General features: G+C 59.0%; 1 protein-coding gene across 1 annotated transcript; it reads right to left on the bottom strand.

Moving 5' to 3' along the window:
• Nucleotides 1-3,732: 3,732 nt before the first annotated feature.
• NHLH1 (nescient helix-loop-helix 1) lies at nucleotides 3,733-7,177 on the bottom strand. The gene has a single exon (XM_075737266.1). It carries the CDS (start codon nucleotides 6,772-6,774, stop codon nucleotides 6,370-6,372), a length of 405 nt encoding a protein of 134 aa, XP_075593381.1. The 5' UTR covers nucleotides 6,775-7,177; the 3' UTR covers nucleotides 3,733-6,369.
• Between the last annotated feature and the right edge of the window lie 4,832 nt (nucleotides 7,178-12,009).

The following is a 12,009-nucleotide window of genomic DNA, read 5'->3' as shown; positions in this document are numbered from 1 at the left end:
ATAACAGGCACTGGGTACGTGATGTCCAGCAACATCCTCTCTGCAGCACCTCAAAACGCGTGGCCTAGGCTGAGCTTGGTGAGAGTTGCTGGGTCAGAGGGAAGGGAGGGAAAGGACAGCAGGAGCTGTAAACTGGAGGATGGAGTTTGTGGCACCTTGGGAGGGACCCCTCTGAGTCTGGCCAGCTCGTCCCTCCTTTCTTGTTGAGGATCTTGGTTCTTATGGAGGAGCTTGTCTAGGAGCCATCACTGCGGCTCCTGCCCCAGGGTGCCCCACCAGCTCAGCCAGTGATGCTCATCCTGCTGTGTATTTTCCTACCTCTCAGCTGGGCTTGGCACTGCAGTTGCCACAGGGAAGCCCAGCTCCAGCCTGTTCCCTTAGGCAGTTTGGGCAGCCTCGGGGCTGCTCCAGGTCCTCCTCTGCTTCCACCTATGAAATGGCAATGGTGGAAATGCTGCATCCTGCACAGGCTGTGGAGACTTGAGGGGGGTGGATCCCAGCCTGTGCTGGTTCCCTGGCTCCTGGCACAGAGCTGGGGGGGTCAGTGCTCCCCCTTTTCACAGGGCTCAATGGGCTGCAGCAGCCTTGAGGTGTAACCTTGGGAGTGCAGGAGCTGTAGCCAAGTTTGGGTCCTTGCGACCCAGCAAGATGTGGGGTTCGGTGCTGGGTATGGGCCCCCTCTGCTCTCCCTTCCCCCTGCAGCCAGCTGCCCTGGGCTGTCCTCTCGTTCCAGCTCCTGCTCCAGCTCCAGGAGTGATTAATGGGCCCTCAGAGCTCATTCCTGGCCAGCTGGGGTTGCTGGAGCCTCCCTGCCATCTGGGAAGGGCCGTATTGTTCCACCTTCTGATTTACAGGGATGGTCCCCTCCCTCTGTACCCTGCTCTCAGGACAGAAGAGCCTGCCCAGCTCTGCAAGGTGCCCAGCCCTGTCCCACATAGAACACCTGGGATCAGCAGCACACAGGGTGCTGGGCTCTTCCCATCCATCTCCTGGGGGTAAAGGAGTCCCCAGAACCAGCTCTGTCTTGCCTTGCTCTTGGAAATGATCTTCTGCAGAGCAGGGAAGACCCAGGGTCCTGCAAGGTCCTTGTACGCCTCCCTGAGCAGAGTGGGGAGCAGTTGTGTCCCCTCACGCTCACCAGATCCCTCTCCCTGAGCTGCCCCACCACCCTACACACTAACAACCAGACCCCGGACAGGTCCAACGCCCATCAGTCCCAAGGCGTCACGGCTGGGCTTCCCGCTCCGCAGGGAGGGGGACAGAGGCTCCACGCAGATAACTCCGGAGATGAAGAGCCCTAGAAAGCAGGGTGCAGGGTGGCTACCCTCTCCCTGCCCCGGGCTGGGTCAGCAGCATCAAACCCATCCCCGCAGATGTTTGTCTGCACGCCCTGGGTCGCATCAGACCCTCCTCGGCCCGCCGGCTCTCCTCTCCCAGTCCCAGGAACTGTGGACCCTGCCCGAGGGGGACACACGGGTCCCAAACTGCCCCCGCTGCCCGACCTCGCACCCGGCTCTTGCCACGCTGCTGTCTGGCTCTTTATCTCCCCTACGCGATTGCCGGTGCGAGGCAGCTGATGGGTCTTTAGCTTCTGCTCCATGTCTTGTAGGAAGGGACCGGGTACGGGCTTTATCTAGAGAGACCATCAGCCCTTTTGGGCCAGGGCCCATCTCCCCCAGCCACCCATTTCTGATCGGTATCGTGGCCTCAGGGGACCCCAGTGCTCTAAACCAAGCACGAAATGAGTGTTTAAAGTGATAGGATAGCGAAGGATGCTTTTGGGGAGGTCCCACGTACACACCCAGGTGCTGTTTGCCTTCGTCCCTTGCCCTGGTCCCGGTCCCAGCCCTCCCTCCGAGCTGCAGCAGGGTTTGCGGTGGGTCCATTTGCAGGGGACAGGGATGCTCCAGGGCCCGGCTGGTAGGGCCCGAGGTCCCCCCCAGCTTGGGGGGTGACAGGGGTCTGATGTGAGTGTGCAGGACCCCATCTCGGGGACCCAGCAGATGGCACTGCCGCCTCGCGCAGGCGAGCTGGGGACACAGCTGCTGCCCACGGTGACACCCCCGGGGGGGGGACCAGGGCACTCGAAGGCAGCCTGGCCCTGGGGTGGGAGGCTGGGACAAGGGGGGGGTCCTTCCCCCTTCCCAACTCGGGGTGTCACGTCCTGCCCCAGCTACTGCTTTTTGGGGGGAGGAAGGGACGTGGAAGGGGTCCAGCAGCCACCCCCACCTCGTGGTCCCCGGGTCAGGGACACAGAAATGCCACCAGGCAGAAGCAGCTGGGCAGTTCCATGCGTATCTGTTTATCTGCACCTTCAGGACTATTTTCCGTGGGTATTTTTCAATTGAAAAGCCATTGTGAAACATTCCTCGTGCACACACCTACCTGCACACCGGGACCAGCGTCCTCCAGAGGCCAGGGGAGGGATGGAGAGATGGAGATATGGAGATGCGTGTGGGGAGGAAGAGAGAAGGAAATAGCTGTGGGAATAGAGAAAGAGTTGGGAAGTGTCGAGGAAAACGCTCGGGGAGGTAGAGGAGAAGCTGAGCTGCCTGTTCCTCTGCCTGCCCGCAAGCACAAAGAGCAGGCAAGGGACCCAATCTGTCGGAGATGACAGCAAGGCCAGAACCAGCATCGAAATTAGCATGAAGTGTTTCCATTGTGCGAGGCACAATGAGGACCATATGTCAGGGCCGGGGCTGGCAGCCGGGAACAACGGGCCCCGCAGAGGTTTGGGAGCCGCCGCCGCGGAGCTCGCGCTGCCCTAACCCGATTACCACCTCCCGGAGAGAGCGCACGGCTCGGGGGGTGGGATGGAGACGGCCGTCCTGCGCAAACCTCCGTGCGTGGAGGCTGGTGCCGGAGGGATGGGGAGAAGAGCTGGGTCTGGATGCAGGCGGTGGGAACACGGTGCATCCCAAGGGGAGAACACCGGGGAAAATCCGTGAACCGGGACAAAAAGGAGCCCTGGGAGCACCGATGTCCCCAAGGTCCCCTCCCCTGCCCCACCAGCCGCTATTGCCCCTGCAGCCCGATGCTGCAGCCCGGTGCAGAGTCTCCCCGCTTGCTTCTCCCGCTCCCTCCCCCATGTTTATTATTTCCCCTTTGACGCATCTCTGCTGAGCCGAGCTGCAGCCGAGGCCAATTGATTATATGAAGAAATTTGGAGCAAGTCGGCGAACAGCTGCAACCTGCCCCCAGGGACGCGCAGGATCGGCGCAGACAAAGGAGACGAGCCGCAAACTTGCTTCCCCGCGTAGCTCGGGGCGGGCCGAGGAAGCGGGGAGAGCGCTGAGGGTTTGCAGGGGAGAGGGCTGGGGGACGTGGAGAAGGGGACCGCGGGGGCTCAAGCGATGGGTGACTTTGGAGCCAGGGCTGCACTGATTTCCCAGGGGGATGCGGGAAAGAGAAGGTGGTTTATTGGGTGTGTTTGGAGATGCTGATGTCTGGAGCAGATGTCCTTATCCCTCTGCTGTCACCAGAGAGACTGGGCCATTGGGGGTCTGCTTGTCCCAGCAAACACAAGCTGGGCTCCACGGTGACCGCAGAGCTGGGGAAAGCCAAAGACATGGCGTGCACCCTGGCTCCCAACCCGGCCGGTGCTGGTAGGACTCTTCGAGTGCCAAGAGGACACGTCCTGGACCCTCAGCTGGAGCGCTGGGTGATGGCCTCCCTCCCACCGCCTCCTTTCACAGCCACGGCCATCAACTCCTGCATGGGGAATCTGCCACCACCACCAAAGAGCACAAGGAAGAGATGGTTAAAAACAAGATTAAAAATAAAAAAAAAAGAGAAAGAAAAAGGGAAGCCGAGCACTCCAAGTTCAAGATCTCTCTTTTGCTGGCAGTTTAATTCATTTCCCCCCTCCCTGACTTCCTTGTGAACTCATAAATAATAAATCCTTGCACAGTCTGAACAGCCAAGACAAACACACGCTGGGGCACACCGCGTACGAGGGTGGGTTGGTTGGTTTTCCGCCGTGGTCATTATTATTTTTTGTTTGTTTTGTTTTCTAGTTTTCCTTTCCCAAAAGTGCACAACACAGCAAATAAATAATAACATTTATCAATAAATTAATTCAATAAATATCCTCGTGGCACAGAGACGTGGCTAGTGAGTGGAGGGGAAGGGTGGGCTGCCCTGCTCTGTTTTGCTCTGCCGCTGCCCCACTGAGCGGTGCGGTGACGGGGAAGCCAGTTGCGGGATCCGCTGCTCCAGCCCTCGGGGATCCCACGTTTACTGGCGAGTCCTTGCGAGACAGAGGTAGCGATCGTTCTCCCTGCTTTTACGGGGAGGGGGTAGAATGAGGTACGGAGCGAGGCGTTGCTGGGAGCTGGCGGCAGTGACAGGGGTGGGATGGAGCCAGGAGGGCTGCAAGGTCCCGGGAAGCCCAGATGGGACTCGGACACCCGGCGTGGGTAGTGGCCAACACCTCGGGAGGGTGGGACCCCGGAGGGCAGAGGGGGGTAGGTGCTCTGGGACCCCCTGCTCCGGCTCTGGGGGTTTGCTGGTGTTCGCCGGACGCGGCACCCGACCCTCTCACCATCAACACTTCAGCTCTGGCACACCAAAGCCCATCTGCCCCAGCACCCACCCTGTGTGCCGGACCACCGCCCGGCTTGTGGTGAGGCTCAGCGAGGAGCAGCCCCAGCCCGTTCCCCGCGGGCCAGGCTACGGCTCTGCTCCCGGCCCGGAGCGTTGGCTCTGAGCACAGTCAGTGGTTTCGGCGCGGTCCTGGTCCCTCGCCTGGGCTCTGCTTGTGCTCTTGCCACTGCCAGTGCAAAATTAACTCTTAAAACAAACACCCATAAAACAAGGCAAAACATTCACTCTTGCAACGAGCTTTCCCCAGCCTCAGCATACCCTTGCTGGAGAAGAGGCTGCTGGGCTCTGCTTTTCCTTCCCGCTCCCCTCCCGCTCCCAAAGTGCTGATCCGTGTTAGGGGGGGGTGGGGAGACCCCCGGCTGCTGGAAGCTGGGCAAAGGGACCGTGCCTGCTTCTTCCCCTCTCCAGCCGCAGGTAAAGTGCAGTTTACCGCAGGAGAGCACGTGCTGTGAAAGGTCACGCTGCACCAGTGCCGTACTGGTGTAAACTGGGGGGGGGCCCACGGCACGCCGGAGCAAAGTCTCTTTGCACATGAGCCCCAGCTGCACTGCAGAGAAGGGACACGGTGCTGGGGGAGCTGAGCACCAGTGTCCCCCCGTGCTGGGGCACGTGCCACCCTTGTGACCCCCACTCAGGCCTTTTTCACCAGGGGCACTGAAGAGGAGACAGAGGAAGAGTGGGGAGGGATGAAGTGCTGCATGGGGAGGTCTGGTGCCCTGGAGTGGTTGTGTCTGTCCGTGCAACGGGCCAGGCTGGCACGGGGGCGGCTTCACACTCATTGTGCATTAGTGCAAAGGAGGGTCAGGCAGCAAAGCCTGGGATGCACAGGGCTGGGGAGCAGGGTGCTGAGCTTTGAGGAGACCAGATGTGCAACGGAGGGGCTCGGAGAGACCCTGGGTGCTGCTCCAGCCTGGCACGGGAGCAGAGTGCACCTCTCTGCTCTGTCTCGAGGGGAAGCTGCCGCTGTCATCCGTGGAAAGCGTGGTCAGGTCCTGGGAGGTCTGCACCACACTTGGTGTTTCCTTTTGAGGTGTGAAAAGCCAGGACAAACACAGAGGAGCTGCTCTGTGCCCAAGGATCCTCCCGGGCTGTGCTCCCTCTGCAGAGAGGACGGTCCTGACGTGCCCAGCACGATGCCAGGGGCAGAGCAGCAGCAAACAGACAAAATGCCCAGACTGGCCGTGCTGATGGGGCGGCCGGTGGCAGAAGGCGCAGACAGACAGACAGACAGACAAGACCCCGGGGCTGCTTGGTGCCGCAGTGTTTCACAGGTCCATTTTTTTGCGGCTCTTATAAAAGAGGTGATGCACAGCTCAGCAGCTCCTGCTGTGGGTCAGGGAGAGGACGTGGCGGACAGACTGACGGGCTCAGGATCCCGTAGGCAGTATCAGTGGGACACGCAGCAGAACGGACAGAAGATGGGAGCGTACACGGCCAGCACAGGCTTCAGGCAGCAGATCCAGCAGGACAGACAGATGGCCGATGGACCAAACATCCAGCCTGACCCAGGCAGGATGGAAAGACAGATGGACGTGGGCTTGGTGGTAGGGAAATACAGAACATAGTTCAGATAGGGGGTAGAGCAGGCAGCTGGGGACTTGGTCCATTTGAACAGACAGATGAACACAGGCACAGCATTTTGGATGCCCAACATGTGGTTCAGGTCATAGATGGACAGACGGACTTGAGCTCTTGGCTCAGATGCCCAGCACATGTTCAGGTAGCAGACGTGGCAGACAGACAGACGGACGCAGGCTGGGCGACTCAGACGTCCAGCACGTGGTTCAGGTAGGAGATGTAGCAGATGGCCAGGCGGAGGATCTCAATCTTGGAGAGCTTCTTGTCCGGCGGCAGGGTCGGCAGCAGCTTCCGCAGCTCGGCGAAGGCCATGTTGAAGGCTTCGACGCGGATGCGCTCCCGCGTGGCGTGGGCTGTCCGGTATTTGGCCGTGGCACGCCGCCGGCGCCGACGCTCCTCCCGACTCAGGTGCTGCAGGTCTTTCTTCACAGCCTCGCCCGGCTCAGTTATCCGGGACTGAGCGCACAAACCAACGCCACCGGCGTCCTCCGTGCTGCCCGCGCGGCTGCCGCCGCAGTCGCTGAAGACAGACTCAGACTCAGAGTGTGTTGGGGGCAGGTCGATCTCTGTCTGGTCCGAATTGAGCATCATCTTCGCAGAAGAGGGGTGGACAGACAGACGGATGCTTCGGAGATATGGTATGTCAGGAAGACAGGCTGACCTGGGAACGACGTCGAAGCAAAACTGCTCTATTTTAAAGATAAGGTCTCTGGCTCACAGCAAGCCCCTGGTTATTCTCCTCCTCTTCCTCCTCATCACACACAGTCTCCACAAGGGAATTTCAAAATTTTCCCTTCTCCCCGGAGAACTCGTTGGGCGGGTGACAACTTTCACAATAAATAATGTAAGAAAGATGGCAGGATGCATATAAATAAAATAAATAAATAAATATCTTCCGCGCGCGCGTGTGCACGGAGACCTCGGGCTCCTCCGTGCAGCCGTGGCAGGACCCAGTTTCAGAGCCGTCAGGTGTCAGAGCCGAACTCCTTCCGCGTGCTCTAGAAAACAGAAGCACAGGGGCTTTCAGTATCGCTCGGCGGACACGAGAGACGTAGCAAGACAGCACGGCTGTTTGCTCCACCTGCCCTGCGGCCTCGGCCCCGGCTGGAGCGGGGGACAGCCCGTCTCTGCCAGGGCTGGGCTGGGGCTCCAGGTCCCAGGTCACAGGCGGCGGAGAGGGAGCCGGTGGGGTGGCTCTGGGAGAAGGTGGAAGCCATTTCTCCTGGCTCTCCGGAGAGATGACAGGTGGTGGATGAGCGAAGGGGAAAAACAGACTGTGTGGGCGAGAGGAAGGGGGGCTTATTGTATACTAAATGAGCCCGTATGTCATGGATCCTGGCACCCCCGACATATGGAACCCAACACAGCTGCTTTGCTTGATGTGTCCAAATAGACGCTGGCTCCCCGCTCCCTCCGGGACGCTGCGCCGCCGGCCGGGAAAGCTGCCTCTCCTCTCCCTTCTCCTCCCCCCCGCTGCCTTCCCTGCATGGCTCCGGCACGGGAGCCCCAGACCCGCACAGATGCCTCCGGCACCCCGGGAGCAGGTCTGGGAAAGGCAGGTCTTGCCGCAGGCGCATCTTCTTCCCGGGGCTGGGGTGGAGCAGGGGAAGGGGAACAAACTTCAGGTGGGGAAATGCTGCTGCTGGAAGAGACGGCAACCTGGCTGGGAAGACAGCCAGGCAGAGATGTACAACATATTACCTCTCTCAGGCCTGACAAGCTTGTAATGAGCCATACGACTGAGAAATGGAAACTAAACGAATACGGACAGGCAGTGACTGGGAAGAAATAGTCCACGTCCAGCTTTAAAAGACTGGCGGGGGGCAGAGCCCTTGATGTGCGTTTGCAAAAGCACTGTCTGAGAAACACAAGGAACCCCATAAGCACGTATAGAAATGTCTGCACAGCCCCTCTGAGCCCCCCCCCCAACATATGTGGCTCTTTGCATGCCTACACAAACACACATGTACACACACATGTACACATATACACACAGACACTTTTCCCAGCACATACCTGCAAATGGTCCCAGTCAAAAACTCCTCTGCGAGAATCCAACATCCATTTACGCACAATAATTTACACCCACTCTCGTAAAGCCACCCCAAGTCAGGCATCTCTGCGCACCCACACGCACACTCACCCTTACACTGTGATATTCAGATTTTACTAAAAAATTAACCTGTAATTTTTTTTCTATAACACAAAACCTTTCAGCTATGTGTGAGAGTACAAGTAAACCATCCAAATCCTAACCAAAAAGTTACTCTTGTGCAGCCCTTAGCCTGGAGATGATGGAAGGGCTGATGCAAACGTGGCTTTCAGGATCTACGGAGATGCCCTCTGAAGGTCTGAGCTTTGCAATAAACTGCACTGTCCTTAGAGCAGGGCTGAGTTTGGTTTTGTGTTTAACTTGCTGTCCCTGCGATCAGCTTCAGACACAAACCAGCCAGGGATGAAGAACCACAACCAGCGCAGGAGCATGTAGCTCAAGTTCCTAAATTAGCCACATCTGCTGTAGCCATCTATAGCCATGACTCCTGCACCTTGTTTAACCTTCTCCCTTCCCCTCCCGCTGTAATTTCTTCTCTCCTTCCGCTCTTGTCCCCTTCCTGCAGACCCAGGACCTCCTTTCTGGTGCTCGGCAGTGGAGGGAGCAGTCCTGCCCTGCCAGCAGCTCTGCCCTCAGGATACCACCACCCAAAGAAAGCCCGGCGAGCAGCGGCAGCTAGCCATCCCTGGAGCATCACTTCCAGCCGTGGCGGCTCCCGGCAGCGGGGCAGGACCGCGGCTCCAGCCGTGAACGTGAGCTCCAGAGAGGCTGCAGCCGGGTCAGGAGAAGGAGGGAAGGTCAGCTCAGCTCCGGGGTTGGGCACGTGCCACGGTAGCGCCGCACTTTCAGTTCCTGGGCCGTGGCGAGGAGTCGGTGCGTGGACGTCCAGGACCACGCTCACGTGTGCGGCTCCACACCTGTGCACGCAGCTTCTCTTTAAATGCCCTCCTCCCTGCTCTTAGGGACGGGGAACTGCATTTGATCTCTCGCACTACCTTCACCACTCTTCCGTCTCCCTCTTATCCCGGTGCTGCCGCTCTGAAAACAGCAGGCCTGTTCTCCTCTTGCTCTGCAAACTCAGGCGCTGCCTCATCTGACCGGGGACGTGCTGGAGGTGCAGTCCTTGCGTGGGTGAGACACCCCAGCAAGAAACTGCAGAGCGGCTCTGCTGCCTCCTGGCCCCGTCACTTCAGCGCAGGGCAGGAGACAAACAACCTCCTCCCGTCCCCTCCGAGGACACCAGCACCGAGGCACGAGCGCGTCACTTCATCCTGGAGTAGGGGAGGCTGCAAAACCTCCTCAGGCAGACGGGGATGGCGACCTGGCCCAGGAACAGCCCAGGAACCATTCGCCGGTCCGCAGAGGGCACAGGCTGTGGGACACGTTGCTGTCTCTGTCTCAGCATCTTTGTGAGTGAATTTAAGGTGTATCAAACACGGCAGGCAGGAGTCCTGCACGGGGGGTCTCAGTCACAGAAGGATGTCGGCAGGAGACACTGGACCATATGCATGAAGACAAGTTTCAGTACTGGACTCAAATAAACTCCTTACCCCACTCCTCCTCTGCTGGGTTAGTCTAGTCCTCAAAAAGCTTTTCCTTCACATGAGTGACTTGTGCTCTGAGGGGCTCTTTTTCACTCAGATGAACCATAAACTGCCATCTTCCTAAATTCATCTACAGCAAGAACCTCGTTTAAACCTACACTTGCTCCAGTCCTGCCTTCAGCAAAACCCCAGTAAGACTTAAACCCCCAACGGGAAGCAATGCTTCCCGCCTCCTCGTTTGCCCTTCTCCTTGCACTCCAGACCACCGGTGTAACAATTTTTGAAGACTCCCCGGCCGCGCAAAGTGCATCTGGGACCCACTTTCAGGCCATCTGAACCGAGGTTCCTTTTCTTTTTCCCGATCAGAACTCCCCCGTGCGACCGCCAAGCCCAAAGCGAAGGACGCGCCCGCGGGTTTGTGCATTAAACCTTGCACCGAGCGCGAGAGGAAGGGTCAAGCTCCCTTCCCGAGAGAGCCTGCGCCTTTGTGCAGAGGGCTACCTTCCCGCACAGACCACGCTGCTTATCTCCCTGTCCCTCTCCCCACCTGCCACGCTACCATTTCAGCAGCATCAAACCTCACAGCAACAGCCAGGAGCACCGCTCACCCATCCCCAGGACAGCCACCTTACCCCCAAGCCGATGACCATTCCCGGGCTCCAGCTTTTCTCTTCCAGCAGGATGAAGCTCAAAGTAAATCCAGGGAGGGAGGAACCGTTTGGCTCATCCGTCCATTGAGGAGGCAGAAAGTTTCCCCGGGTGCGTGCGGTGCCCTGCTCCGCGGGATAGACCTGGGGGGGTCAGGGGGAACCCCGGCGGCCTCGGGGCCCAGGCATGCTACTGCTTGGGCAGGAGTGCGAGCGGGCCACCGCGCGTTGAGATGGACACCCCAAGGAGGCATGTGCCCCATACGCTATATATACACCCCAGCCTCGCACGCCGGGTCCGACCCCGGCTGCCTCATTGGCCGCTCTGGTGCTCCCCCCCTCATAAATATTAAAGTCAAGAGAGGGGATGCCATTGGCTGTGCGGGAGGTTGGAGCCCCCGGGAGAGGAGGGAGGTGGAGGTTGGATGTGGTCCTGGAGGGTGGATGGAGGTGGTGGGCTGGGAGGGAGGGAGGGAGGAGGGTGGGGGTGCTTCGGGAGAAGGCGACATCTGTTCTCCATGCATATTTCATAAAGGAGAAATAGAGAGATGGGAGCGAGCGTGGAAAGGGGAGAGGGAGAGACAGACAGGCAGGCAAGTCTCTGCGCCGGGGTGGGACGAGGAGCAGCGTCTGCAGAAGCGGGACCGATGGTGCAGCCTTCCCGGTGGCTCCCACCCGTGTGCTGCCGGGTGCGTGTGCGAGCTGGGCTGTGTGTCCGTGTGCATGCAGCCGCGTGATGTGTGGGTCTGCGGGTGCCTGTCCGGGGCAGGTGAGCACTGGTGGGTGCCCGGACCACGGACAGCCTCTCCCAGACAGGCTCTACCAGCAGCAACTACCATCCCATAGGTTCTGCCTGTGAGCTGCTGTAAAACTCACCTGCGGTAAAGTTTGGTGAGGAAAGAGAAAGAAAGTGAAAGATGGACGTATCCAGGATACACAGGTACTGCTTTGAAACACTGATCCCCTATTTAACCATGAAACAATGATCTCTTTTGTGGGTTAGGCTTGGTCTCTGCCTCTCACCCTTCTCGGATTTCGAAGTCTCTTGTTAAACTCTGCCTTGAGAAAATCTGCTCTAGTTTGTCCTCATTACCAGTTAACTCCCTGCTCTACGAATCGCTGCGTCTCCCATCCCACACACACATATCTGCGTGTGTCCTCCCAGATCTCCCTGCAGTTTGCTTGCTGGAGTCTCCCACCTCTGTCCTCTTCCTCCTCCGAGTGCTGGAGGTTTTGGCCCCCCCCTCGCCTCCCTCCCAGGCCCTGGGGGGCTGGTTCCCCCTCCCCTGCACGGCAAGCGAAGCCCAGGTGATGGGCATTCGCACCTGGGCGGACTCCAGCCCGTGGCACGGATCAGCAGATGGTCTCGGAGTTTGCAGGGCGAGCGGCGGACGAGGCAGAGGGATCAGGTGGCAGCGAGAAGCCTGCCTCACCATTGCTATGGCACCGATTATAAAACAATATTCGCCTAATGAGCTCGTGGCAATAGCCACATCCGCCCCGAGACTAACGTGCGCGCGATGCACAGCATGCCTGGATAACGCACTGGATGCAACGCACATCATGCATCTATCACAGGCGC

The sequence above is a fragment of the Balearica regulorum genome, chromosome 28 (assembly GCF_011004875.1).
Source record: "Balearica regulorum gibbericeps isolate bBalReg1 chromosome 28, bBalReg1.pri, whole genome shotgun sequence".
Lineage (NCBI taxonomy): Eukaryota > Metazoa > Chordata > Aves > Gruiformes > Gruidae > Balearica > Balearica regulorum.
This window is presented reverse-complemented; position numbering and strand designations above follow the sequence as displayed.